Here is a 27,997-nt window from a genome sequence, read left to right as displayed (position 1 = left end):
CAGCCATTCACCACCCAGCCTGGATTTGTGCTTGTGATTGTGCTGAGCCAGGTGCAGGATCTTACACTTGGCCTTGTTGAATGTCATGAGGTTGGCCTGGGCCCACCTCTCCAGCCTGTCCAGATCTCTCTGAATGGCATTCCTGCCCTCTTGCAAGTCAACTGTGCCACACAGCTTGGTGCCACCTGCAGACTTGCTGAAGGTGCACTTGATTCCTCTGTCCATATCACTGACAAAGATGTTACACAGCTCTGGTCCCAGCACTGACCCCTGAGGGATGCCACTTGGCACTGGTCTCCAAGTAGACATTGTGCACTCTCTGCATGCAACCATCCAGTCAATTCCTTATCCAGCAATGCTCCACCCATCAAGTTTTTGCAGTTTGGTGACCATTTCTAGAATGAATATTAGCTTCTGGTTTTAAAAAACCTTTTCAAGATTAAAAAAAAATCCTTTTATTAACTCAGTATAACTTTTAAGCCAGGTACTCCCTCAGTGTTCTCAATGCCTCCATTCTGCCTGTTTAGACATGGTTATAGCTGAAAAATGGAGGGAAGAAAAAAGAAATGAATGCTCCGACACATTAGTGCTCCCACATAAAAGAGTAAGTGGATGTTGTGAATTATTCTCATGTTGTATTTTCTAATCATTAAGAAACAGCTGAGCACATTGTGGAATTACTTTGGAGCTTTTCATCAAGAGAAAAACCTAGCCCTGCTGCTGTAATTACATGCTGTTGGCTCACCCTTCTTTATCCTTATATGAACAGTGACCACTCTGTCATGCTCACAGCATTAAAACAACTGATATCTCCAAATCATTGCCTAGTGCTAAGCATGCTCTTAAAATTATTCATTCCAAATAATGGTGTCCCTTTGTCATTTGTGCTGCAAATGAAAATGCATTAGAGCATGGAGAGCAACACCGTGAACTTCTATCATGTCCTCTGACCCAGCAAGTCCTGACATCCCTAATGCTTGATGTGAACTTGCATGGAAAGTCTAACCAGGCAGTATGTGTTCTGCATTAGTGAGTGAAGAAGGTTCCACAGCTGCAAGCTGCTTCCCCCAAGCTCTTCCTTTCTAAGCAGAGGAGATTGTCTTTCTGATTGTACTTTTACAGTTGTCTGGCATGCAGTTACTGTAACTTGGTATTAATATCAGTTGTAGATCCTGGAGAAGGGGCATTGATAGATTGAAGGTTGCAGGAAAGAAGAAAAGAAAAAAAGGTGGCATTTGGGGAAGATCTGCCCAGACTGGTCCTTGTTTAAGAGACCTAGTGCTGTGTTAGGATGAAACAATGGTGCAGTGTATGGCTTGTGACCAGAAGTGGATGTGTTACCATAGTTCAGTGACTTGCACTGTCAACTGTGTGGTGGCTTCAGGATTTTTCCAACTGGTTTCACTTCCTGTTGTGGGAAGAGAAGTGAACACATGCAGCTGGTTACTGCATCTGAGCCTTACGTCCCCAAGGAGTGAAGTCCCCGACTTCTGTGGGTACATCTATGCTCTAGAATTGCCATAGGGAAAAGCACTGTTTTGGACTCCCAAAATACTTAGGTTGTGCAGGGTTTTTTTTGGCTCCTCAAATATCTGTCTTTGCCTAAAACATTGATTAACTCAAAGACCACTAAGGTAGAGTGTGGTTGAAGCATATGGTGCACCAGGAGAAGTTGGGAGACTGCTTTTGTTGATCCTGGAGAAGAGATGACTCAAGGAAGACTTTTTTTTTTTGCTGTCTCTAAGCAATGGGAGGGTGTAGAGAAGGAAGGGCTCAGCTCTGCCCAGAGTTTGGGTGGTGTCAGGACTGAAAGAAACAGTCACAAGTTGTGTGGGAAATTCCAGAACAAACTGTTTGTCTGTGAATGTGGTTAAATGCTAGTGGAGGTTGCCCAGTGTGTCTAGGAGATGTCTACCTTGATAACATTCAAAAGGTGGCTGCATGTGGTCCTGAGCTGCATGGCTCTGCAGCGGGACCTTGACTGCCTGGACAGATGGGCAGAGTCCACTGGGATGGCATTCAATAGCTCCAAGTGCAGGGTGCTGCACTTTGGCCACAACAACCCCATGCAGAGATACAGGCTGGGGTCGGAGTGGCTGGAGAGCAGCCAGACAGAGAGAGATCTGGGGGTGCTGATTGATACCTGCCTGAACATGAGCCAGCAGTGTGCCCAGGTGGCCAAGACAGCCAGTGGCATCCTGGCCTGCATCAGGAATGGTGTGGTCAGCAGGAGCAGGGAGGTCATTCTGCCCCTGTACTCTGCACTGGTTAGACCACACCTTGAGTGCTGTGTTCAGTTCTGGGTCCCCCAGTTTAGGAAGGACATTGAGATGCTTGAGTGTGTCCAGAGAAGGGCGACGACGCTGGGGAGAGGCCTTGAGCACAGCCCTACGAGGAGAGGCTGAGGGAGCTGGGATTGGTTAGCCTGGAGAAGAGGAGGCTCAGGGGTGACCTTATTGCTGTCTACAACTACCTGAGGGGTGGTTGTGGCCAGGGGGAGGTTGCTCTCTTCTCTCAGGTGGCCAGCGCCAGAACGAGAGGACACAGCCTCAGGCTGCGCCAGGGGAGATTTAGGCTGGAGGTGAGGAGAAAGTTCTTCACTGAGAGAGTCATTGGGCACTGGAATGGGCTGCCCGGGGAGGTGGTGGAGTCGCCGTCCCTGGGGCTGTTCAAGGCAGGATTGGATGTGGCACTTGGTGCCATGGTCTAGCCTTGAGCTCTGTGGTAAAGGGTTGGACTTGATGATCTGTGAGGTCTGTTCCAACCCTGATGATACTGTGATACTGTGTGATACTGTGATCTAGTTGGATGTCCTTTGTGTGATGGGGTAGACTAGAGACTGCCAGGGATTCCTCCCAACCAAAACTGCTTTGTGTTTAGTAACAAATCCATCTGAAGGCTCAAAACTCAGGAGGTGAATAAGCTTTTATTTCTCCTTGTTTCGCCTGCCTTGTGCTATGAAGCTTAGCTCACAGTATGGACAGTGCTGTCTAGGTTAGGGTAGATGTGGGTGTCTCAGAGGCAGATGGCAGCTACAAATACAAGCTGAGGCCATAGGTGATGTGTTTTTACTGGCTATCCAATATGCCCAGATCTGGTGGGTTTTGCTTCCTTGGAAACTGCACATAGCTGAAGGATCCTGCATTTTCTGGCATGTTTTGATCACTTCTTCTTGAGCCCTAGCCATTGAGCTGGCTTCCAGCTGCCACCCTTAACACTAGTGTGATGCTTAATGTCACAGCAGTTTATTGATACCGCCAGTAGAGCTACACAGTCTTTCCATTCCCCACCACCAAGCCTGGCAAGACCTGTCAACTGCTCCCCTAACACTTGGGCCCACACCCACTTTCCTGCCTCTTATGGATGCAGCTCAGTGCACACAGACCTTGGAGCTTGGCATGGAGGAGAGACATGATGTAAATTTACCCCAGTTTTTAAAGTAGTTCAGAGCTCCCTATACCAAAGGTGGAAGATTCCTTTTTGCTGGAAATGCCACCTTCTGTGTCCTGCTATGTCCTTGTTAAAATGTGTCCAGGAAAACAATATTGGAGGCAAAATGAGGGAGGCCCTCAAAGAAGCCCAGAGCATCTCTTTGGAGTCAGTGTTTTGCTGATTTGTTCTCAGAGTAAAGGATTAACCTGTGGTTAAAACATCACTGAAGGAAGTAGACGGTTTCTGGGCAGACTCTTAAAGACATTCAAAGGCAACTAAGCACTAGGGAATGGAGTGAACCAGGCTTGCCTGGAAATCAATATCCACAGGCTGAATTTTCCCATTTTGGAAATCCAGTTGGTTCACCTTGGTGTTAAACCATCTGTTTATCCTCAGCTGAGGGCTCAAAAATATTTGGCATGTATGTTCTTGTCTACCTGCCTTATGTCTCCTTCTATGATCTCCTGTTGCTGCTTCCTAGCTGATGTTTTCAAAAAGCAAAAGCATTTACCATGATGCTTTCTTTCCAGAGTTTTGAAATGTGCTGTATTTCAAAACCTCAAAACACAGTGTGGGCACCAAAGAGTTAAGCTTCAAAAATGTATTTGGCATTGGGAGCATATGTATCCAGCAGACTGAGAGGTGAGACCTCACCTGGAGTCCTGCATCCAGGTCTGGAGCCCTTGATACATGGCAGGGAGTTATTTCAGCTGCACCACACCGAGGAGAGAGGAAGCTGTAGACATTAAATGGAGCTTGTCATTTTGGTGGGAGGTGGAGCTGACTATCAAAGGTCTGATAGAAAACTACTCAGTCATTCTGCTAGGCATTAAAGATTCCCAATTTTATGAACTTGGCTAGAATCATGCTGGCAAAGTGGAATGCATTCCCTGGTGTAATCCAGCAGATCTCAGTTTAATGGCTGCAGATCTCTGCCTGTGGAGGTGAACATGAGGAGCCTGGGGCAGGAGCTGGAGACAGCAAGTGTCCATCTTAGAGAGACTGTCTGCTCCCTTAAAGGCTGTCTGGAAAAAGACAATTTCTGGTTGCTCTTTACTATTGCTATAATAGGAGGATAAAGAAAGGGAATGGAGGGGACAGCCACAAGCAGAGGGGAGTAGGATCAGGGAACAGGGTGGTGTTAATCGTTCTCCCTCTGTCTGGGATGGAGTGAGCCCATTGACCATAAATCTCTGGGTGTTATAGCACTTTAGTAATGAACTCCATTTCAGGCAGTGAGACAAATGGATTTGAAAACTGCTTTAACACTTCCTTGGCTTCAGACCCATGTTTTGGGTAGTTCTGTATTTTTCAGTGATAGGGTGGAGGAGATGGCTTCTGGGTAGGCTAAAGCCAAATCCCTGTCTGTCCTGAGTTAGTGAGTGATGAGGGATGGGAAAGGTTGGCAGAGAGAGGTAGATTTCAGCCAATCTCTCCTGTTACTGGTTTTGAAGTGATGGGAAGTTAGTGTGGATGCTTGACAAAAGCTGGATTTACATAACATGGTCTGTGATGTGACTCTAGCTGACCAGCCAAAATCATCCTCTTACAACTGTTGCCTGGAGTGATTGGTAGCCAATATAACACTGTCAGTTGATCCTGAGCAAGCATTTGTCAAGAGCTTCACCTTGAATTCACCCTATGATTTCAAGTGACCTGAGACAGATAACATGGCAAATGGGGAAGCTGAACATTCAGGACACATATGGAGTATGGCTGAAGACCCCATTGGTCACCTGAAAACTTGCTTGTGTTGCACCATGATGGTTGATCATAGTCTTCAGATCTCAACAGTGCTGTGTATCTAATAATTTGGGGTGAAACAGAATCACTTCTGCACAGCATGAAGGTCAGTTGGCATTGGCAGTTTTTCAGAAGACTTTGCTGTTTATGGGCTCGTTGGTGATAATCCTGGCACTGTAGAAGGCACAAGTTGATATGGAACTTGCCAGTAGTATTTTACACTGTTGTGCTTGAATAAGAAGGAAAACTAACAGACATGTAATTAATTGTTAATATTACACTGTGAAGCTTTCTGCTGCTTGCTGTCCTGTGGATGCAATTAGTCATGGGATCACTTTTTCAGATGTAATTGCACCATTAAGCATACTTTCAGCTCAACCACAACAATGGACTTCATTGTTACAGAACATAATGATGCTACATAATTCTGCGTTAGAGTATATGTGAAGCACACAATGTATGGCTCTGACTCCTTCTGACTTGTGGCTGCCTTGATCTTCAAAATGGTCACTGGGAGTGAGTCTGGCTTGGAAAAACACTTCCACTCAACGTGATAAGGCCACATGTGACATGTGTGACAGTAGAAAAGAGTAGATTGGGTATTAGGAACAAGTTCTTTACTATGAGGGTGATGGAACACTGGTGCAGATTGCCCAGAGAAGTAATTGAGGCCCCATCCTTGGAGATATTCAAGGTCATGATGGATAAGGCTCTGAGCAACCTGATCTAATGGAGGATGTCCCTGCTTACTGCAGGGGAGTTGCACTAGATGACCACTCAAATCATTCTATGTTCATAAGTAACTGAAGGATCTGGGTTTAAGTCAGGGGGCTATGATGTTTTCAAGTTTGTGGAGGCTGTTCATGGTTTGGAGACTCAACATAGCCTAGTATCTGTTGGGTTCAATGTCCCCAAAGAAAGAAGAGCTTTAGGGTCAGCCTGACGAGGAACTACAAATAAATAGATAATTTGGAATGGAAGACCAAGAGCATAGCTGCAATGTGACAGCACAGCCTTGCTAAGTTGGTGATCTTTTCATGGAGACTGCACTGGCTGGGGACAAGTGTTGATGTCATCAGCTATCCTTGACCCCAGTGACTACAGGTCTTGAAGCACATGATTTATAAGGGATGGCAACTTCAGAGCATCTCTAAAAGATGTTTTCTGCATGGCCTCAGTACCCTTCTCATTGGCTGGTAATCTGAGGACGGGTGAGATGTCCCCATAATAGGCTGTGGGTGCCACCAGTAAATAGCAGTGGCTGCTGCACACTCATTGAAGAGTCCTTCCCTAGCATTGCTCAGGTAGCCCAGGGACACAGAGGCATAAGGCTGAGATACAGCCTCTTTGGTGTGGTTTTCACCTGTCGCCACCTCCTCTGGGCTAAAACCCCTTTGCTTACATTTTCAGTGTTTCATAGTTTTGTGATTTGCTTTTTCTGCTTGCTTGAAAGCAAAACACCCCCCCCACACACAAAAAAACCCAAACAAACCCAAAACCAACCAAACAAACAAAAAAAAAAACCCAGAAAAACCACAACAATTTAAAAAAAAGCCAATTAAATTATGTTTGTTGTATTTCTTTAGTTAAAAGAATCAAAAGAAATCAAAAGCAAACAACAGAAGCTTGGGAGCTGCTCACTTCCTCCAGATTTCTAAATAAGTACATGCCCATAAGAAATCTTTTCTTCTTGTTTCTTCCATACTCAACATTGCAGAAGCTTTAAGTAAAATCTATCCCTAAATAGATGTCCCTGGGATATGCCAAAACAAAGATCAGGCAATGAAACTAGGGTTGTGGCTTGTGAACAATTTACCCTGTTAGCTTTTTTTTTGTGTCTTTGATCCCTTCCATTAAGTGTTCTTGACACTTTTTAAAAGCAATACTGTGCCTGGACAGCTTTTTCATTCTTATTTTGGCAGGCTGCAGCTACTTCTGTACTACATCATAGCTTCTATCAGTGCCCGTGTGACCTGCCCTGCACTCTGCCCTAGGAAAATGCCCCTGCTGTAGGGATGGCTGGAGGGTTAGAACTCCATGGGAATGTCAGGCAAGGTGTAAGTTAGTTTGAGTTTGTTAGTGGCTTGTCCTGGTTCTCTCTGGTGCTCTGATAAGTTTTTTGGAAATGGTACTGCTAAGAGTGTACTTGGAATAATTTTTTTTGATCATGTGAAAAAGCAAAGCTGAAATTAAAGCTTTGTGAGGACAACATCAGCTTACTGCATGTCCAATATCTGTGTGTGTAGTTACTAGAAGGACAGCTGAGGAACTAATAAATTAGTTGAGTCCTGATTCCCTTTCAAGTTCCATTACAGTGCATTTAAGCATCATGTAATTGCCCTTCTCACAGGTGAGCAAAGCAAATGTCTACTTACACAAGGTCAATCTTTTTTATTTGAAAGAAAACTATCCATTGCTACTATTTAAAGGCCTGTATAACTTGTTTGGGTCAAGATAAAGATGTCTTAGAAGTGTGAGAATTCCCTTTTTCAGCCTTCAGAAAAATATGCTTTGTAGAAATGCTTGGATTTAAAACAGATGCTTTCTGAAGCCTACTTGTTTATCTTGTCATGGAAAGGGTTACACTGCATGCCTCACATCTTAGAAAGGAGCACATGGTAATGGACTTTTTATAGGCTGAGGAGACACCAGTTCTGAATTTAGGGCCAGTCTAATGTTATTTATTAGAATGTTTTCTCCATCAGCATTTTTATTGTTTGTTTGGTAGCCTTTTTGTTCTTCAATTTGCCTGTAGAATAGTAGTTTATTGAAGACCAGAGCTGCAAGTCTGGCAGCAGACAAGGAGTTTGAAGACAGAAACAGATCTCTTCCATCAAATAAAGCATAGACTAAAAGTTTTTTCTTTTTGGAGGAGAAAATAAAGGACACAGAAGAGGTTGTTACCCTACCTCATGCCTTCTGAAATGCTGGTGTGGAAACTGGAACCACTTTTAGCATAGCTCCCCTTCAGCTGCTGACAAAAATGCTCTGATGGTTCTTTTCTGATCCCTGGTGTGATGGTTTGCCAGGGTGGACTTGGGCACTTTATGGTAGTATACTTGGTTGTTCATATGGTGAACTGAGAGCTATGTACACTTGGCAATGTCAAAAGTGGAAAGCTTGGTGCACAACTTGAGACTCTGCTGTACACTATCGCTGCACTTTAGGAGCTTCTGCCAACATTCATAATGAAAAGACTTTAGCACCTTTGCATGTTTCACTGCAAAAGGGTGGACTTGTGCAGTTAATGGTTGTGTACTTGGTTGTGCATATATCAAACTGAGAGCCATGGACACTTGGTAGTGCCAGAAGTGGAAAACTTGGTACAAAACTTGATACTCTCTACTGTAAACTGTGGCTGCAGTTTAGTAGCTTCTGTCAACATTCATAATGAAAAAATTCTTTAACACCTTTGCATGATTTTCACTGCAGAAGGACCTAGCTAGTGCACACTAGAGATACTGACCAGCAGGTTTCCTACTTAGCAGTGTGAGTCTGTGAATATTTTGCCTCTGCTTCTGCCCTTTGCACTGGTTCCCAACAAATGCACCATCCAGCTCATGACCTGTATCTACTGCAAAACATATTTTCTGGAGCCATGGCTACTGCATATAGCATTTTCCCAGGATGTCAGTTGAAAGCATGGGATCTATTGCTGCAGTTTATCAGATCTCCTCTCTTTCCAAACACACTGAAAAACTTCATGCTTTGACTTGGCTCTTTTTGGCAATGTCATCGTCCTGCTGTTGAGATGTATACAAAGCTGGGCAAAGAAGCAGAGCTGGAAGCAGTAAATCTCCTGCACACTCTGCGATCTAGAGATTAAGAAAGTGGCTGCTATTTGCCAGAGGGACCCTGAGATAATTTTTGGTTTGTGTCTATGTACCAAAAATGCATGGATTGCTCTTGTGGAGGAGATACATGGTCACAAACCCAGTGGAACCACTTTACTGTGGCACCAGAGAACTTAGGAACACGTGGGCACAATTCTGGGACATCTAAACTCTCAGCTTAGTCAAAAAGCTTTACCAAACTGATGATAGTGATAGGAGATGTTGTTTAAAAAACAAAACAAAACAAAACAAATAAACAAAAAAAAATTTTTTTCTCCTGCAATAGCATATACACAGGAACAAAACCATTTTCTCCTGCAATAGCATATACACAGGAACAAAACCTTTTTCTCCTGCAATAGCATATACACAGGAACAAAACCATTTTCTCCTGCAATAGCATATACACAGGAACAAAACCATTTTCTCCTGCAATAGCATATACACAGGAACAAAACCTTTTTCTCCTGCAATAGCATATACACAGGTTCTTCTCAAAAACACTGAAGCCCCTCAGTGGAACCACTGGTTCTGTAAAATAAAGCTAAAGGAAACTTTAAGCGGGTGTCAGAGCAAGAAGCATTAGTTACATTTTGAACTTTTCTCTTGGCAGCAAGTTCCATTCACGTTGGCTTTTCTTGAGAGCAGAGTTCTCCACCGTCCTAAACATCTGTAGATGAGTGTGCAGATGCGAGCCAAGGCAATGGCAGGTAGCCCAGAGGTTCAGCACAGACAGTTACGTGTCTCAGTTATTGAACTGGATACTGATCCAGGCGTAGATGGTTTCCTAATAGGTGAAAAAATCTTAAATGTAATCTCTTCTAAGTTACAAGTATCTCTTTGCACCCTCCCTCCCCCTCCATTTGCTTACAAATGTGTAATTTCCTGGGAAAATTTCTCTCTGCACCCTTATTTTTAGGCTTTTGTTTACTAGACCGTGCCTGAAGCCCAGCTTGACAGCAATTCTGTAGCCACTCATTGATTTCCTAACTCTCAGTAGCTTCACTACTTACTCGAAGCAGAGTGTATCACAGAATCACCGAATGTTAGGGGCTGGAAGGGACCTCGGAAGATCAGCTAGTCCAACCCCCCTGCCAGAGCAGGATCGCCTATACCAGGACACACTATTTGAAGAGGCAGCATCGGCAACTCTGCAGAGCTCTAGCTGGAAGGCGCTTATGTTGGCTCTAAGTTTAGTTAAGCAGGTAAGCTTAAGCTTAAACTTAAGCTTTAGCCGAAGCGGGGGGCCGAGATGAAACAGGAGAGAGGGCAGGCCCTCCTGCTCTGGCGTGCTCTGCAGAAGCGTAACAGAGGGGCAGGCGCTGCCTGGGTACCCCCGGGCCTCGAACAGCGTCGGGGAGCTGCCCGCGGCTGCGCTGTGAAGCGGTAGCGCCGGCAGCCTGCTCTCGGCAGCGCAGCACCGGCAGAGGGGCGTGCGAGGCATTAGGGTCTGCCCTCGGCAGGAGACCCTGCTCCTCATCCCGGCCACAGCGCGGGTAGAAAGTCAGGCAACCTGCACAGACTGAAGCCGTGACGCAGATCGCAGAGAGGCAGCTCTCCAGACCCCTGATTGCAGGCAGCGTCTGAGCTTAGTGGTAGCACCAGAGGATAGTGCAAAAACCACCTGTATGCACTGCGAACAGGTGAGCGACGTGCTCTGAGTGGGGGCAGAGCTTAAGCAACAGGGAGAAGGGCTAGGCGGCATTCGGGAAAGTGAAATGGAAATAGCTGGTGGAGTTAACACTCTTCAGCCTCTGAGGGACACCGGGAGTCAGAGGAGCCTCATGCTACCTAGCACTGTGCAGAAGGAAGCGGCCTTAAGGAAAGGAAAGGAGTGGACACAGGTGCCTGCTTCAGGGAGGTAGAAAAGCCCCCTCCCCGGCTTCCCGCGCCTCCCTGATTAGCCCTCCACAGCAGCTGTAGTGCACTGGAAGTTGAGAGGCAGGAGCAGGAGGCCCCCGCGCCCTGCCCCTGCCAGGTGGCGGACAGAAGCTCGGCTGAGGGGCGGAGGGGCTGAGGGGCGGAGGGGCTGAGGGGCGGGCGGGCCCCGGGCTGCGGCGGGGCTCGGGCTGCGCGGGCGGCCTCCTGCACGAGCAAGGAGAGCAGAGCTGCGGGTGGTTGTCGGAGACTCGCTGCTGGCAGGAGCAGAGGGCCCGATAGGCAGCGTTAACCCTCATCCTAGCGAAGCCTGCAGTCTTCCTGGAGCCTGGATCAGGGATATCGCCAGAGAACTCCCCAGCGCCGTGCGGTCATGTGGCGATTCTCACCCACTGATCTTCCAGCCAGGTGGGGAGGAACCTGCAACCTGAGGGGAGCGAAGAGAGACTTCAAGGCCTTGGGAAGGTTGGTGGCGTAAGGAGGTCTTCAACTTTTGTTTTAAGAGCATTCAGTTTTAAGGTGGCCTTTTGTGCCCTGTTGTATCTGACTCAATTTAGAAAGGCACCCTTTGTAATTATCATTCTCTTTTGTGTTTACTTTTGGGCAAGAGCATCTGGTTCTTTCTGTTTCGTGGTGCTTGGAAATGGAAACTGAGATACAGAAATTAATGAGCTCACTGATCGTTTGCCAAAAAGAAACATGACAGAAGATGCATGTAACAAGTCAGCCCAAATATTTTCCTGGAAAATGACCTTTCCTTTATCAGAAATAACTAATGTGGAACAAACTCATGATTGGGTTTATTATTTAGTTTCTGATGGGGCAGTTGTGCTTTCTGAAAGGCAGCCATGGTCAAAGGCAGCGTTAGTAAACCCTGAGTGCTGGTCCCAGAATTGATCTCAATGAAGGCCCCATCCTCTTTAACATCGTCATAGATGATCTGGATGAGGGCATGGAGTCAGTCATCAGCAAGTTTGCAGATGACACTAAGCTGGGGGCAGATGTGGCTGGGTAGGAGGGCAGAAGGGCTCTGCAGTGGGACCTTGACCTCCTGTTGCTCTCTTTTCTCAGGTGGCCAGCACCAGAACGAGAGGACACAGCCTCAGGCTGTGCCAGGGGAGATTTAGGCTTGAGGTGAGGAGAAAGTTCTTCACTGAGAGAGTCATTGGACACTGGAATGGGCTGCCCAGGGAGGTGGTGGAGTCGCCGTCCCTGGGGCTGTTCAAGGCAGGATTGGACGTGGCACTTGGTGCCATGGTCTAGCCTTGAGCTCTGTGGTAAAGGGTTGGACTTGCTGATCTGTGAGGTCTCTTCCAACCCTGATGATACTGTGATACTGTGAAGTCACTTCACTTTTCTAAGCTTCTTGTTGACTTTTGTTTTTTTTCCCCCAAAATACTTTGAGACCCATAGGAATGTGCTCAAGAAGAGCAAAAATTACTTTTTTTTGTCAGTGGTATGATTTGAGCTACATTTCAGCCTTTCATCTCTCCTTGGGTAGGTAACATTCCCTATATATAGCCTATATGGTTTAGCAGTGTGTTTTATTCTGATTAGTTGCTGTTATCAGGGTCTGGCTTTTCTTACTGCCAAGCCAAGATTTTAAAGGCAAAGACAGCAAATTAATAATTGTTTTTTGTAGAGGAAGAGGCAACTCCTATGTAGGAAGGTCCAAGAAGGAAAACTGGACATAGATAATGGAGAAAATAAGTAGTACTAGAAGTAGTTCTAGAAAGGCTTAGTGTTTATTTGGGTTTTGCTTCTTTGTTGCTTTGTGTTTTGATTGTTTTTTCAAGCTGGCTGTTGTTTTTGAGACATAAATGAGGGAAGCTTTGAAGGAAGGAAATTAGAGGATATGAAAATGTGTCAGTCATCACTTTGCATGAGTTTAACACAACCCCTTCTAGTTTTCTTAAACACTACAATTGGAAAAGCATTTCCAATGAGGGCACACCCAAACAGCTAGAGTGTTTTGATCTGCTCTGTGTTTCATTGCCCAGTGGTCAGCAAAAACATTTCATTTCTCAGCTCCAGCCAGCTGGCTACAAAAATATGCCTTTTTTATTTCTTGGGAAGTGCACAAATTTACAGTTACACTATTGTAGAAAGCATTTGTTATTATTGAACAGTTAAATGTTTACAGTTTTGAAGACTTAGCTCCCCAGGATAGTTTTTAAATCATGTCTTCTCCCAATTTGCCAAAAGACCCATCTGAGGCAAACAGACCCTTATAGTTACCCTCCCTTTGCCCAGCTATAGATCCTGGAGGTGCAGATGCAATGTTTACTGGTGCCTAGATGAATGCCTTTAAAAATAAGCCTCTGAATGCAGATCTAGGGGCATGTTCATGTGCTATCAGTATATTTGATCTTCAGACCTCAGCATAAAAATGTCTTTACTGCTAGAGCTGGGAGCTGTCATTGCTTCCTCTCCCCTTCTCCTCTTCCATGATAGGAAATGCTTGCTTTGTGTCTCACAGTGTAGGTGGTACCTGGGATGGTACATGGAACCTCAGTGACTGATGGGCTATAGCAGCCATTTTAAACAACTTGTGACTTACACCTTTGACTAAGCCTGAAGCTTTAATGTGGACCTAAGAGTAGATCAGAAGTCCTCTTTGGCTTGAGACTTGCAATGTTGATACCTTGGTGATGTTCAGTATGTTTTCTATATAGAAGTATAAAAGGTTGCCCTCAAACCTGGGGCTCAGGTGTTACCATTTAAACTGAGGAGCTTGCATAGCAGCTGTTCTCAATACCTGTTGGCTGCCAAGTGCAGGGGAAAGGTGAGCAGATTGTGAAGGATTTTATTTTTTCTTTGGCATTATGAAAATTACAAAGGCTGGGCTGCAAGTGACAATAATTTATGACCAAAATTCTTCAGTAAAGAGCTAGCCAGAATACATAAAATTTCACTGCAGGAAGATTTATTGAGGCAAAGTTTTTGTTTTAACTGTAGAATATAACTGCAAATAAATGCAGTACTCTATAGAATATTAGAATGCATGGCATGCTTCCAGCTTTTGGTGATGAAGCCTGATGAACAAACATTTGAACAGTGAAGGGGGAGGGAAAAGGTAAGAGAAGATCCATAGCATTTGTATGGGCAGATGATTTTCAGCTTGCAGTTCATAGTTGTTATGTTGCAGTAGGGAATTGGTAGTGTCAGTTGTTTAGGAAATACTGTCGATACAGAAATGTGGGACTTTAAAGAGCAAAACTTGGATTCTTATCTTGCCAACTCATCTTGTGAAGCTGTCAGCAGGAGCTGAGCAGAGCCCTGTTGAGGATATTGCTTGCTTTGCTTTTATTTTTCATTTTGGAATCTTGCTTTATTTATCTTTATTTCTTCAGCTTCATAGTATGAGACTGTCCCTGCTCCAAAAGTCTTGTGGCAGAAGGTGGATAAACAAATGCTAAGTTGCAGAGTAATCCAATAGCAAAAGCAGATGAAGAAGCTGTGTGTCCCAGACCTCTCTCTGCTACCCTGTGTCCCAGTAGCTGCCACACACTATAATGATTCATTTATTTCTGCAGACTTGTGGTTCTTCACGGCGCTCCTGAGACTGTTTCTGGGCTGTCGGATGGGTTATTTAGGCTCGCAGCCCTGGTAAGCTGATTCTCATGTAAATCCCCCTTTCAAAGGAGCTGCTCATGTGAGTGGCAGCTATTGATGTGAGGAAAAGCAAAGTCAGTCCATAAATAATAAGCCAAGTATAATAGAGATGGAGCAAATCTGTTTGTTCTTTGCATGAGACAGTCGCTGGGTTCAAGTCAAATCAAACAAAGAAAGATAATCTGCAGATCAGGAACCAGGATCAGCATTGATTCCTCCAAGTTGCCAGGTGAGCTGTGTCCAGTGCTCAGCGTCTGAGTTTTTGGATGAGAGATGAAGAGCTCTGCTGTCAGAGCACTGCTTTTGTGGTGATTGGAAAGCTCCCCAGAGAAGTTTGGGTGTGAATCACTCAAAGTCAGGAATTTGAATATTGGTCTCTTACTGGTAGTGCGAGTGGTCTGGTGGTGTTCACTCCTCTGCTGTAGACATCTCAGCTGTCACATTTATATGGTCAGTGGGAGGAGAGTCTACATTTAATCCATATCTGAGGCTAAACTCCAGCAGTTGCCTATCTCCTGATGACCCTTCCCCAATAGAGAAGGGAAATCAGGAAAAGGAGATGTGACACACGAAGTGAAATGAAAACAGATCTAATGAAACAGCCAAACTAATACTAGTTTAAAGTATACAAAAGCTATCATCAGCCCAGCAAAGGCATAGCATTCACAGTAAATGGGAAGGCAGTCCTCAGGAGGAGAAACTCAGGCAGGAAGTCCAGTGCTGGGCAAACTTCCCCCTTTATACTGTGTAATGTTTGTGGTCTTAGACACACCTGTGAGCCAGTTCAGGTTATCAGCCCCAGCTGACCTGAAACTGCTAATGGCCTGCAGCCGACAGCTGGCCTGGAATTCTGCCCGTAGGACAGAGAGGTACTTGCTATGGTTAATTCCTCTATCCTTCCTCAAAATAGAGTGGAATATCCCTTTCCATGGCATAGATTAGATGCTCAGCTTTAGATGTTTGCACTTGCAAACTGAATCCCGACCTGTGTATTAGTATCAAGGATGAAATAGTTGGAAGGGGACCTCAGGAGGTCTCTCATCCAACCTTCTGCTCACATGAGGGTCCTTTCTGAGATTAGGTCACTTAGGACCCAGTCCATTTGGATCTTAATGGTTGGAGACTGCCCAGCCTCTCTGGGCAGCCTGCTCAATCTTAGCCTTTAATTCATCTGAGTATTTCCAATAGTCTGAAGCTCTTTGTAAGATTTACCTCAAGGCTACTTGTTTATGTGCACGGATCAGAATACTCAGTTTTGGTGGTGGCTCCTTTTTGCATGCCTGGTGGCAGAAACAATATGACAAAGGTTTTGCCAGTCTTAAGGTTCAGGATATCAAAGCTTTTTCCACATTCAATTGAGTAATTGAGATTTTTTTTTTGTGTTGATTTCTTCCTCGCTGAAGCAACTCTGCAGCAGGATGTTGTGGAGGAGATATTTGTCTCTGCTGAGCCTTGACCTGAGCTCCGGTCCTGCTCTTTGATAATGATTAGATAGCCCTCACAGCCTCATTTGCAGATTCATTTGGATGCTCCTGAGCTGTCTTATGCTGCAGGTGAGGCAGACTAGGTCTGATCACCAGGTTTGCAAGCCCTCCTATAACCTTTCTCCTTGCACAGCCTGTATCTACCCAGCAAAAGAGGCATGCAGGCATGCCTCTTTTTGCAGTAATAGCCTCAATACAAGACTCAGTTCCCCTTTGTCTTACCTGAATGCCTGCATTGGGTCTGAATAACTGTGTGGCTCGAACCCCATAGGATAGTGTAGCTTTTGACTGTTAGAGCCTTTGCTGAGTGCAGCTCTGACGTTAGTCTGTTTGTTTTCACTCTGTGGCTTAGTGGTGTGTGGCAGTTCTGTTTGGGACTGAGCTTTTGGCTCCAGCTGAACTTCCTTCCTCAAGAGGATTGAAGAAACCACCCCACACATGGGCCTTTATATGAAAGTTATTGTAATTGTGTTTCAGGACTGGGATGTTGCAGTGATGGAGAAATGCTGCCTTTAAAGGGGAAGACTGACAGGAGCCAAAACCATCACTTAAACACAGCGAGTGCTTTGCCATGGCAGGCAGATGTGACAGCCTCACCAGTCCTGAGATGTGGCTTCTGAGAAGGAAGCAAAGCCCTGCTCTGCCCTAGCCACAGTTTTTGTGATAAAAGGCCTGTAGTGGTCTGGAGACCTGTACTTTTAATAGCAAATTTCATCTGCTTTGCATGGATGTAGCAAGCTGAGGGATGCTTGGAGTTGCTACAGTTTGGTTGTCTGGTAGTAAGGAGCCACTCTGCACTGAGGAGCCTTGTGCTCTGGTATTTCTCTGCTTTGAGCTTTGGGTCAAGCTTTGAGCTTGAATGGACACTTCTGCAGAGTTGGGTGTCACCAAAGTGGCATTTTCTGCGCAGATCAGGAGGGTGCAAGCTGTTATTTAATAGCTGCAAAGCCATGTCAAATGCTTGCTTTGTGTGCGACAGGGTGATGATGGAACTTTTATGAGCTGCTTTTGTAGCAGTCACCACCCCAGGGTCAAGGAGAGGAATCCTTGCCTGTGTCCCAGCATGGCTCCTGATGGGAAATGTGCTTGTAGGGGTTGGAATTTAGCACTATGGGTTTCTGCAGAATTCAGTTCTTCATTGACCCATGTGGAAAATGATGTGAGAGACCACTAGGGACAAGCAGTAGCAGCCAGTGTTCTGGGCCATGCAAGAGGAAGAAGTGTCATGTGGAGAGGGAGAAATGGGTGTTTGTGACTGTGTTGAGTAAAAGTTTTGCAGTCCCAGGGGAGGATCTAGTCAGTAACCTTCAGGGAAACCAGACTTCTATGGCACACAGAAGCATTGTAGGAAGGTAAAGACAAATTTATCCATAAATCTAGTGATCTAATTGGGGTCATGTGAAGGACAAGTTTGTCCCTAAGTGGCCTAAGTCCTGTAGGGTGGAAAACTCTTTTAAGTGCTTAGTAGTAAGAGTAGTGAATCTCTTCTAAACCTCCATTTTTAGGTAGATGTTTGCTGGAAGTGCTGAGGTCCTGCCAGTAGCCTGTAGCACCAGTGGGATTTGGAGCCAGCTGGGTCTCTTGAGTTCAGTCTTCCAACCACAAGACCATCCTTCACTTCCCAACATGGTGATTTAAAACTTCAGGCCAGTTATCCTTAAGTGTTAAACATCCACCCGTTCCCAGTAAAAAGGGGGAATGCATGATTATTAATGTTTTTATGACCAAAAAAACCCCAGTCCCCATCCTGTAATATTGTGATCATTTCCAGCAGATGTTCTCAGCTACAAGGCAATGGGTTGTTTTTAAACAAATTTCATCTCTCTGTTGTACTTATATCCCCTTAGAAACTGCTCTTTCTTTTACAAGTTCATCTCTGATATTGTGCCTTTAGGCTATATCCTGCAGACAGGCTCACACAGTGCTGCCCTCCAAGTCATATTGCATAATGACTTTTGAATAAAAAGTGTTTCAGATCAAGGAAAACAGGGAAGTTCAGTGCAAAAATAATAATAACACTGCTCTTATCCAGGTCTTTTCATTCCCTCATCTTCAAGAGATTTGTAAAGGAAACTGTTCATTTATCATAGAATCATAGAATCAACCAGGCTGGAAGATACCTTCTGCATCATCCAGTCGAACCCTGCACCCAGCCCTATCCAGTTGACTAGACCATGGCACTAAGTGCCTCATCCAGGCTTCGCTTGAACACCTCCAGGGATGATGACTCCACCACCTCCCTGGGCAGCCCATTCCAATGCCAATCACTCTCTCTGGGAAGAACTTCCTCCTAACATCCAGCCTAGACCTCCCCCAGCACAACTTGAGACTGTGTCTGCTTGTTCTCTTGCTGGTTGCCTGGGAGAAGAGACCAACCCCCACCTGGCTACAGCCTCCCTTCAGGTAGTTGTAGACAGCAATGAGGTCACCCCTGAGCCTTCACTTCTTTAAGCTAAATAACCCCATCTGCCTCAGCCTCTCGTCACAGGGCTGTGTTCCAGGCCCCTCACCAGCTTTGTTGCCCTTCTCCGGACACGTTCCAGCACTTCAACATCTCTTGAATTGAGGAGCCCAGAACTGGACAAAGGACTCAAGGTGTGACCTGCCCAGTGTTGAGTACAGGGGAAGAATAACCTCCCTTGTCCTACTGGCCACACTGTTCCTGATGCAGGCCAGGATACCATTGGCTCTCTTGGACACCTGGGCACGTTGCTGGCTCATCTTCAGCCTGCTATCCACCAGCACCCCCAGGTCCCTTTCTTCCTGGCTGCTCTCCAGCCACTCAGTCCCCAGCCTGTAGTGCTGCTTGGGGTTGTTGTGGCCAAAGTGCAAAACCCTGCACTTGGCCTTGTTCAATCTCATCCCATTGGCTTCTGCCCACCCATCCAGCCTGTCCAGGTCCCTCTGCAGGGCTCAGCTACCAGATGAATACCTGCTCCTAGCTTGATGTCATCTGCAAACTTACTGATGCTAGACTCAATCGCCTCGTCCAGATCATCAGTAATGATGTTGGACAGGACTGGGCCCAGCACTGATCCTTGGGGAACACCACTAGTCACAGCTACCAACTGGGTGTGGCACCATTCACCACCACTCTCTGGGCCCAGCCTTCAGGCAGTTCTTGACCCAGCACAGAGTGAATCTGTCCAAACCATGAGCTGCCAGCTTGGCTAGGAGCTTCTTGTGGCAGACAGTGTCAAAGGCTTTGCTGAAGTCCAGGTAGCCTACATCCACAGCCTTCCCCACATTCACCAGGCAGGTAACCTGATCATAAAAGGAGATCAGGTTGGTGAGACAGTACCTGCCCTTCCTAAACCCATGCTGACTGGGCCTGATTCCTTGGCCATCCTGTAGGTGCTTTGTGATGGCACCCAAGATTACCTGTTCCATGCCCTTGCCTGGCGTTGAGGTCAGGCTCACAGGTCTGTAGTTTTCTGGTTCCTCCTTTCGATCCTTTGTGTAGATGTGTGTCACATTGGCCAGCTTCCAGTCATTAGGGACCTCTCCAGTGAGCCAGGACTGTTGATAAATGATGGAGAGTGGCTTGGCCAGCTCAGCTGCCAGCTCTCTCAGCACCATAGGATGGATCCCATCTGGTCCCATGGACTTGTGAGGATCCAAGTGTCTCAGCAGGTCCCTTACTTCTTCCTCATGGGTTAGAGGGAGACTCTACTGGTCTCTGACTCCATCTGCCACTTCAGGAGTCCAGCTGTCCTGGAGACAGCCTGTCCCACTATTGATGATTGAGGCAAAGAAGGTGTTAAGCACCTCTGCCTTTTCCTCATCCTTTGTCACTATATTCCTCTCTCTAATAAGGACTGGAGGTTGTCCTTGCCCCTGCTCTTGCCATTAATATATTTATAGAAACATTGATGCATGTTCTGCAGATGGAGGTCCAAAATCACTCAGCAAAACAAGAAAGAACCAGAACTAGGTTATGGGTTACAAATCTCCTGGCCAATGTCTTACCTTACCATTTCTCAAAATTATTGTTATCTAACAAAATTTTTCGTGATTACGTATTTGGTTGGTTGGGTTTTGGTTTGGGTTTTTAATAATTTATTTTCCCAATGAATTTACTGGAGAGATGTGTTGGAAAAAATGGGACTTTTTTTTTATCTGGGGCAACTGGACAAATATCTGTCATCAAGAGGATGACATTAGTGGAGTGTCAGAGGTAAGGAGAATGTTTTGCACATTGGGACAGAGTGAAGTATCAGCATCTCATTGCATACTTCAGCCAGAACACATGTCCCAAGTATATCAAATGGCTCTGCCAAACTGATAAGGCCTGAATGTTGGCCAGGAGGGCTATTTCATACCATAGATACTGTATGAAAACATATTGGCTTCTGATTTATTTACATCAGGTTGTATAAAAAAACCCAAATTCCATTCTCTGGTCCATGGCTGCTTAAAGGAAATAGGAGGAAAAGGGTGCCCAGCACCTGTTTTTTCCCCTCTGTACTCTTTATCTGCAGAAGAGAAGTTGTTGCCCCATACAGCCCTTTTATCTGGTTTGCTTGGCATTCCTAGGGGCTTGGCTGCATGCAGCCCTGAGTGCTTTGCTAATTCTGACAGGGCAATCTGTTGAAGATAAGTTAAAGGAGCTGGATGCTCACACTTGCACTTGTTTGCTGCCTAAGAGAGTATAAAATAAAAGGGGTTGTTGGCTGCCAGGTTAATGTTGAGTTCCTTTGCTTCTGCACAGCCAAGATGTGCTTACTGATAGGCAGTCCCTGTACCTACAGATGGTGCTTTTAAAACAGGTCATAACTTCTTCTCAGGCTCCAGGTTGTTGCTTATCTCTTTGTAAGCCTTGTTCAGTCCCATGCAAGCTACTGCTTGGTAGAAGAGGAGTGAAAAGGAGACATCTTTGCTTCAGCCTCTGCAGCTGTGCTTCATGTTTTCATTGTGTGTATCACCAGTAATGGAGAAATACTGGTATTTTCTTCAGCCATAAATATTCATTTGAGGGAGTTGCTTCTGATTTGTGCCTGTGTCTGTCCATGTGTGTGAAAGAAAGACCAGGATTAAATTAACCACCTAGATTTCTAAGGAAATTGGTAACATTAGGAGATTCCAGGTTTGGGCATCCAGATCTTTACTGGAGCCTTATTTGGGAGGATGGATGATTGTGGCTGTGATGGCACAGGACTTTGTGCATATCTCATGTAGCGTGTGACCATTCAGAGTTGTGCTGTTATCTTCCTTCCTGTTTTTGTCTTCCTTCCACCAGCTTCCAGCATTGCACCTCTTGAAATAGTTCTTACACCATTCAAAGAAAGAGAAACAAACCAAAAAACCCTGACTTTTGCAACCTTTAAGACATTTTTGAGCTCCTGAAACAGACTAATCACTGTCAGGGGTCACAACATACCTGATGAAGAGGTGAAGTGAAATTAACGACATAATAAGTGAAAGCTCATTTTCATGCCAAATATATGGTTCATAGGAGCTATGGCCCTCTGGGGAGTGAGAGCCTTACAGATCTGCTCCACTCATCAGAAAATTATGGTCAACTGAAAAAAAAAGTTAATAATTGGTGAACATGGTCTAATGCTTGCAGTGGGACTCTAGATTTTCCTTCCAGATTTTTACAGTGCATGGCTGAGCTAAGTAAAAAAAAAAAAACCAAAACCAAACCAACCAACCAAAAAAACAAACCCCCAGACAACCAGAAATAAACCAACCCAGAAGCAGAGTGATGCAGAATCTAACGTGGAAATCAAAGTTGTGGCAGGGAGATCTGTGAGTATGACTTGCTTTGCTCTTAATCTGTTTACTAGCTTTGAGCAAAGTGATCTCATGTGGGTTGATGTTGATTTGGCAGCATCTAGCCAACAGCAAAAAATGGTTGAACAGCTGAAACAACTCAAGACAATCAGACCATGGCATCTTTCCTATGTAATCACACCATGTGTTACAAGGAATTCGACCTGAGAGAGCTTATTTTACGTCTTTCTTTGGCAGGCACCCGAGGTTGTGTTCTCTGAGACTGGAGCTGTGTGGAAGTGTGACAGGGAACGATAGCTTTCTCCAGAATTAATTACAGTGAGATAAGGGTTGTGAAATAGAGTTGTTCCTCTTGGAGCTGTCAGCATGTCTCTTGTGCTTGTTTGATGGTTGTGTAGGTTTTTGTGGCTGCTGGTGGCATCCCTGGTTATTAAAAACGCTTTGTGATTTGCACTATTTACACCTGGAGTACTGTGTCCAGTTCTGGGCTCCTCAATTCAAGAGAGATGTTGAGGTGCTGGAATGTGTCCAGAGAAGGGCAACAAAGCTGGTGAAAGGCCTGGAACACAAACCCTATGAGGAGAGGCTGAGGGAGCTGGGGTTATTTAGCCTGGAGAAGAGGAGGCTCAGGGGTGACCTCACTGCTGTCTACAACTACCTGAAGAGAGGCTGTAGCCAGGTGGGGGTCAGTCTCTTCTCCCAGGCAACCAGCAAGAGAACAAGGGGACACAGTCTCAAGTTGTGCCAGAGGAAGTATAGGCTGGATGTTAGGAGGAAGTTCTTCCCAGAGAGAGTGATTGGCATTGGAATGGGCTGCCCAGGGAAGTGGTGGAGTCACCGTCCCTGGAGATGTTCAAGCAAAGCCTGGCTGAGGCACTTAGTGCCATGGTCTAGTTGACTGCATAGGGCTGGGGGATAGGTTGGCCTGGATGATGTTGGAGGTCTCTTCCAACCTGGTTGATTGTATGATTCTATGACTATCTACACACGGTGTAGAGAAGTCTTGGTCTACTAGGTGGACATTGAGATCTGGATTTCTGTGCCGTACAGTGTGTATTTTCTCTATTTACCCTTTGGAGGAAATGGCTGAGGTCTGATATGTTCTGAATACTGTCTGTTAATTTCTCTGAATGAGGATTGAGAGGACTTCATCAGTTTGTGGCTTCTACAGTATAAAATTAGTCAAGATCTCACAAGTCACCAGTAGCCACCCAATATATCATACTGACTTAATCTTTCTGCAGGAGTGTATTGGATGAGGCATTTGACTGAACTTGATTGCTCCCACATAGGTAGCTGGTTTGGAAGTAGTTACTAAAAGTAATGGAGTGGTGGGAAGAACAATACTTCAATCTGACAGATTTGGAAGTTACATAATTTTAATGGCTTGAAGAGTCTGTCACCTATTAAGAGCTATTGAATAGCTTAAAGAAATAATGTGTTGAGAAAGCTAAAGGCTAGAAAAGCTGATACTGGTGTCTGTCTATTATTGTTTTTGTTCTGCGGCTTCATCACCTTAGATATGAACCTATCTTCCCTTCTCATGGAGGCTCATGGTTCTGCAGCCTTTGGGATTTAGTGTAGGCTCTGGTACTAATGTGAAATGTTTGGTTTGTCTTCACCTCTGTTTTTGCCATCATTTAAGGAGAACAATATTTGTGTTATTTTGCAAAGTGCCTTGAAGAGGAGGAGGGGAAAAAAGAGAAAATAGAATAGAATCAACTAGGTTGGAGGAGACCTCCAAGATCATCCAGTCCAACCTAGCACCCAGCCGTAGCCAGTCAACCAGACCATGGCACTAAGTGCCTCATCCAGTCTTCTCTTGAATGCCTCCAAGGACGGCAACTCCACCACCTCCCTGGGCAGCCCATTCCAATGCCAATCACTCTCTCTGCAAGAACTTCCTCCTAACATCCAGCCTATGCCTCCCCCGGCACAACTTGAGACTGTGTCCCCTTGTTCTCTTGCTGGTTGCCTGGGAGAAGAGACCAACCCCCACCTGGCTACAGCCTCCCTTCAGGTAGTTTTAGGTAGCAGTGAGGTCCCCCCTGAGCCAAATCCAAGTGCTACCAATTACAATTGTTTTACTTAGTGTTTTATTGATTTGATGCCATCTTATTGTTAACTTTGATGCCTTGGGAGCATTCCTAGAAATTCACTATCTCCCAGAGGAAGAAAATTCACAGTGGACTAAGTAGTAAGAAAAAGGTCTCTGAGATTGGATCTTATTAAAGGAGACAATAGAGAAGAGTCTCAGACATCTTTCAAAATGTAAATCATACTTACAGGATACATCTGAAGCTAATGCAGTTAGGCATAATGTGAGATTAATGCACTCATTTCAGATTATCCTATAATCAAGCCTTTAACAAAAGCACTCAGTCAAGAAAACAGATAAATGATGAAGATGAGCCGTGAGAAGGACAAACTGCTTGAATGGAGTGATAAGTAGTAGTCTCCATTTCTGCTTGACTCCTGATGAGACAGTCTTTGGTGTCCCATTTTACACATGGAAGACTTGAGGCAAGGGTGAAAAATTGTGGAGTTTTATCTGAATCTGCACTTGTGTCTGCATAGGATGAACATGTCCTGAGCTGTTTTGTAGGCTTTGGGAGAAAGGAGGTGCTAAGACATGAATCTTGAATACTGTGTTTAGTTTTGGGCTCCCCAGTTTAAGAGGCACAGGGATCTGCTGGAGAGGGTCCAGTGGAGGGCTATGAGGATGATTGGGGGTCTGGAGGACATGGCTTATGAGGAGAGGCTGAGGGACCTGGGGCTGTTTAGTCTGGAGAAGAGAAGACTTAAAGAGGATTTGATAAATGTTTTTAAGTATCTAAAGGCTGGCCAAGAGGATGGGGACAGGCTCTGCTCACTTGCTCCCTGTGATAGGACAAGGAGCAGTGGGTGTAAGTTGCAGCACAAGAGGTTCCACCGCAACACAAAGGGGAGCTTCTTTACTGTAAGGGACACAGAGCACTGGAATAGACTTCCCAGAGAGTTGTGGAGTCTCCTTCTGTGGAGACTTCCAAGGCCTGTCTGGATGTGTTCCTGTGTGATTTCTGTTAGTTAGTATTGTCCTGCTCTGGCAGGGGGGGTTGGACTTGATGATCTCCTTGGGTCCCTGCCAGCCCCTAACGTCCTGTGATCTTCAGCTCAACCCAATACTTAGATGTTTCCCTTTGCCTTCAATGTATAGCTTTGCAGTCTTCTAAATTACTGGCCTGCTAGGCTGTCTTAGTGTAGGTCATCAATTTACATTTAGTATTATGTGACTAGAAACCATGTGACTATGTTACAGGTGTCAGTCAAATTTGTTTCAGGATGGGAATGTCCACAAGGCAAAGCTGGCATCTCCAGGAGGACAAGTTGCAATCTCTGTAGGGGGTCTCTACAAACAGACTGAGGATTAAGCAGGCAAAGAAAATGGATTTTTACAGCTGCCAAAAGAGGTTTAAGAGTTCTTGCAGAGGCAGCAGGAAGCTGCTGCTTCCTCTTACCAGTGCTGTGATAGGCTCGTAAACATTGTCTGAGTGCTTGGCTTGGTGCTGAGCCCTTGTGAGTCTTGCAGCAGAAAGAAGTAAGCGTAGGGATGGGACAGTGTTGTTACCTGTGCCTTTATGCCCTGTTTGCAGGGTGTGGCATACAGGGTCTATTCCAATAAGGAATAATAAAAGAGTTTTAAAAGTTAATTGAACTTCTTTGTTACCTAACTAAAGTCTAGACCTGGAAGGCTTGCTGAGAGTTTTTCAGAGGTGTGCAGGGAATAATAGAGGACTCTTTGGCCTGTCAGATACATGTCCCAGAAAATCTCTTGCAATTCTGGAGCTAGACACATCCAAAAGCGTAATACAGTTTTTGACATAGTCATTCATCACTAGACACAAAATAAGTAAAGTGTTGGATAAGACATGCCCTGAGAGACACATGCTTCTTCTGTATGGTGTTAATTCAAGGAGGAGATCTGATGTCCAGCTGTATAGACCATCTTCATGGTCTTTCTATCTTTATTGATTAATGAATGATTATTGCTGAGCTCTGTGGAGGTGATCTTCTGCATTGGAAGATCAAGTGGTTTGTGAGTTTTCTTTCTGGCTTTATGGACTAGAGCCTGTTTGTTCACCTAGATGCTGTTCCTGAGAGTGAGTCATCCTTTTGGGGTGTGTTTGCCACATCTGGGATTCCTCATCTGCAGCTCCTTACTTCTTCCTTCATTCTCATGTACACATATGCTTATCATGTATATGTCTTCTTTCCTCATCACCTCTCTACAGGTGCATTGTGGACCTTATGGTATCTTTCATATGAATGAGGGACTTTTATTATTTTGGAGAAGTTGCTTCTGTGATTTTTCACTAGAATGCAGAAACTCAAATACAGCTATTGCTTCTTTGAATAGCTGTTTCTGAAGTGGGTGCACACAGAAGAGCAGAGTTGATGATTTCAATTCCTTCTCTGTTCGTTTTGGGTTTTGCATGTATATTGCTTGCTTATTTAGTGTTTTCTTAGTTCTGGCTCCTTAGACCAATCTTCAGTTAGTCCAGACAACCTCAGGATATGGCATTTGTTTTCTGAAATCCTGTTGCTATAGCACATGTGCATCACAAGTGCAGAAACTCTGCAAATGCAGAGGGTTTGCCTCTCCTTCAGCTTGTGCCTTAGAGTTGCTCATTTTCTTTCTCTTTAGTTTTGTTCCTTTATACAAGAATGTATCTCAGAATAGACCATGTGCACTCTTACCTATGGGTTTGGCTTTTGGATGTCATGGGTATCCTAAAATCAGAGCAGATGTGGCTTATACACAGAACACCTCTAATTCCTTATTCTGCTCAAATCTGATGTTGTTTCTAATTCTACTTAATTATTTAGTTTGTCTGTTTGAATCAAGGGAAATGGGTTTAGGAAGCTGTGTAGCTGCTATAATTTTTTTGGAGATGTGAGAGGAAGCAGTAGTTTCCATCTGCCAACTGAACAAACCAATGTGATTCTCTTAATCTTTTCACATTTATTGAGAAGTAACTGATTATATTAGTACAAATTAATGTTACTTCATCATGCTTATCCCTCTGTATTTGAGTGTAATAGGTCTTTGCTGAAGAATCATGTCATTAAGGATAAGCAAGTACACTGATGTGAATTTGCCTTTGGTTAAATTCTCCTTGTCTGAGGTTGACTGAAAGTTGTTTAGTCTAAAAATGGCTTAAAGGTAGCTAGAGCCAAATTGATCCCTCAGTTTTACAGCTGTATGGCTAATTGATCCAGCATGTTAGACATTAGCACATAGCTGCAGACAGGTGAGCTTGTACCTACTAGTGAGCTTCAGATGAAATCCATCAAATCAAAAGACACCTCTGAAATCATCTGTTTAGGTTTTTTTTTTTTTCCCTGAAACAAGTATTGCAGCTCTCCCCATCTTTCCAGAGTGGAGCAAACAGACCTAAATGCTGATGGCAAACAGCCCCTTCAGAAGAGCATAAAACTGAGGGTTGTCAGACAGCTTGGCTGAGAATAACTATGCTTGCTAGATGAGTGATTCTCAGAATCATGTATGTCTCTGTCTCTCTGCAATGTGTTCCTCTGTGTTCATCTTTCAGATGTGCATCACTGTGGGAGAAGTTCAGCTTTCTGCAGCTGCAAATGTCTAGTAATCACAAGTGGGCTTTGCTGAGGTGCTTTTATTTCTCCCTGCAATTAGCATGCTGCTGCCCCTAAGGCTACAGATATTGGATATCATAGTGGTTACTGTAAGAATACAGGAAGATTATCCCCTGGGGAGGGGGAGCAGGTCAGGCAGACTGAAGGTGGTGTGGCATTTGGTACAGGGAGAAGTCTCTCCCTGGCTCAGCCTTGGCTGCGGCTACCGTGAAATGGTAGATTTTAAGATTCTCAGGGCGTCAAAGAGGTTGCAAAGCAAGCTCACTGCTCTGGAGTTCAACAGAGCAGACTTCAGAGACCTTGTAGTAGCCTTCCAGTATCTGAAGGGGGCTGAGAAGGGACTATTTACAAGGTCTTGTAATGACAGGACAAGGGGTAATGGGTTTAAACTGGAAGAAGGGAGGTTTAAACTAGATGTGTTAGAAGAAGCTCTTTACAGTGAGGGTGGTGAGCCCCTGGAACAGATTGCCCAGGAAGGTTATAGATGTTCCCTCCCTGGAGATGTTCAAGGCCAGATTGGATGAGGCCTTGAGCGACTTGTTCTAGTGGGAGGTGTCCCTGCCTATGGCAGGGGGTTGGAACTGGATGATCCTTGAGGTCCATTCCAACCTAAACATTTCTGTG

At 45.0% G+C, this 27,997-nt stretch overlaps 1 protein-coding gene across 4 annotated transcripts in view; it reads left to right on the top strand.

Annotated features, from left to right (window-relative positions):
* Positions 1–27,997, top strand: part of CAMK1D (calcium/calmodulin dependent protein kinase ID) — a 278,957-nt gene that overhangs the window by 65,053 nt on the left and 185,907 nt on the right. The window contains exon 1 of one of the 4 annotated variants that reach the window (XM_064142640.1): positions 11,035–11,351. The exons of the other annotated variants lie outside the window; for them this stretch is intronic. Within the exon in view, the coding sequence (XP_063998710.1) occupies positions 11,260–11,351 (92 nt within the window). The 5' untranslated portion in view covers positions 11,035–11,259. Of the gene's footprint in view, positions 1–11,034; positions 11,352–27,997 lie in introns of those variants that run through there. 4 annotated transcript variants of the gene reach the window in all.

Source organism: Pogoniulus pusillus, chromosome 4, assembly GCF_015220805.1.
Source record: "Pogoniulus pusillus isolate bPogPus1 chromosome 4, bPogPus1.pri, whole genome shotgun sequence".
Taxonomy (NCBI): Eukaryota; Metazoa; Chordata; class Aves; order Piciformes; family Lybiidae; genus Pogoniulus; species Pogoniulus pusillus.
The sequence above is the reverse complement of the archived record's forward strand: the minus strand, read 5'-3'. Positions and strand labels throughout refer to the sequence as shown.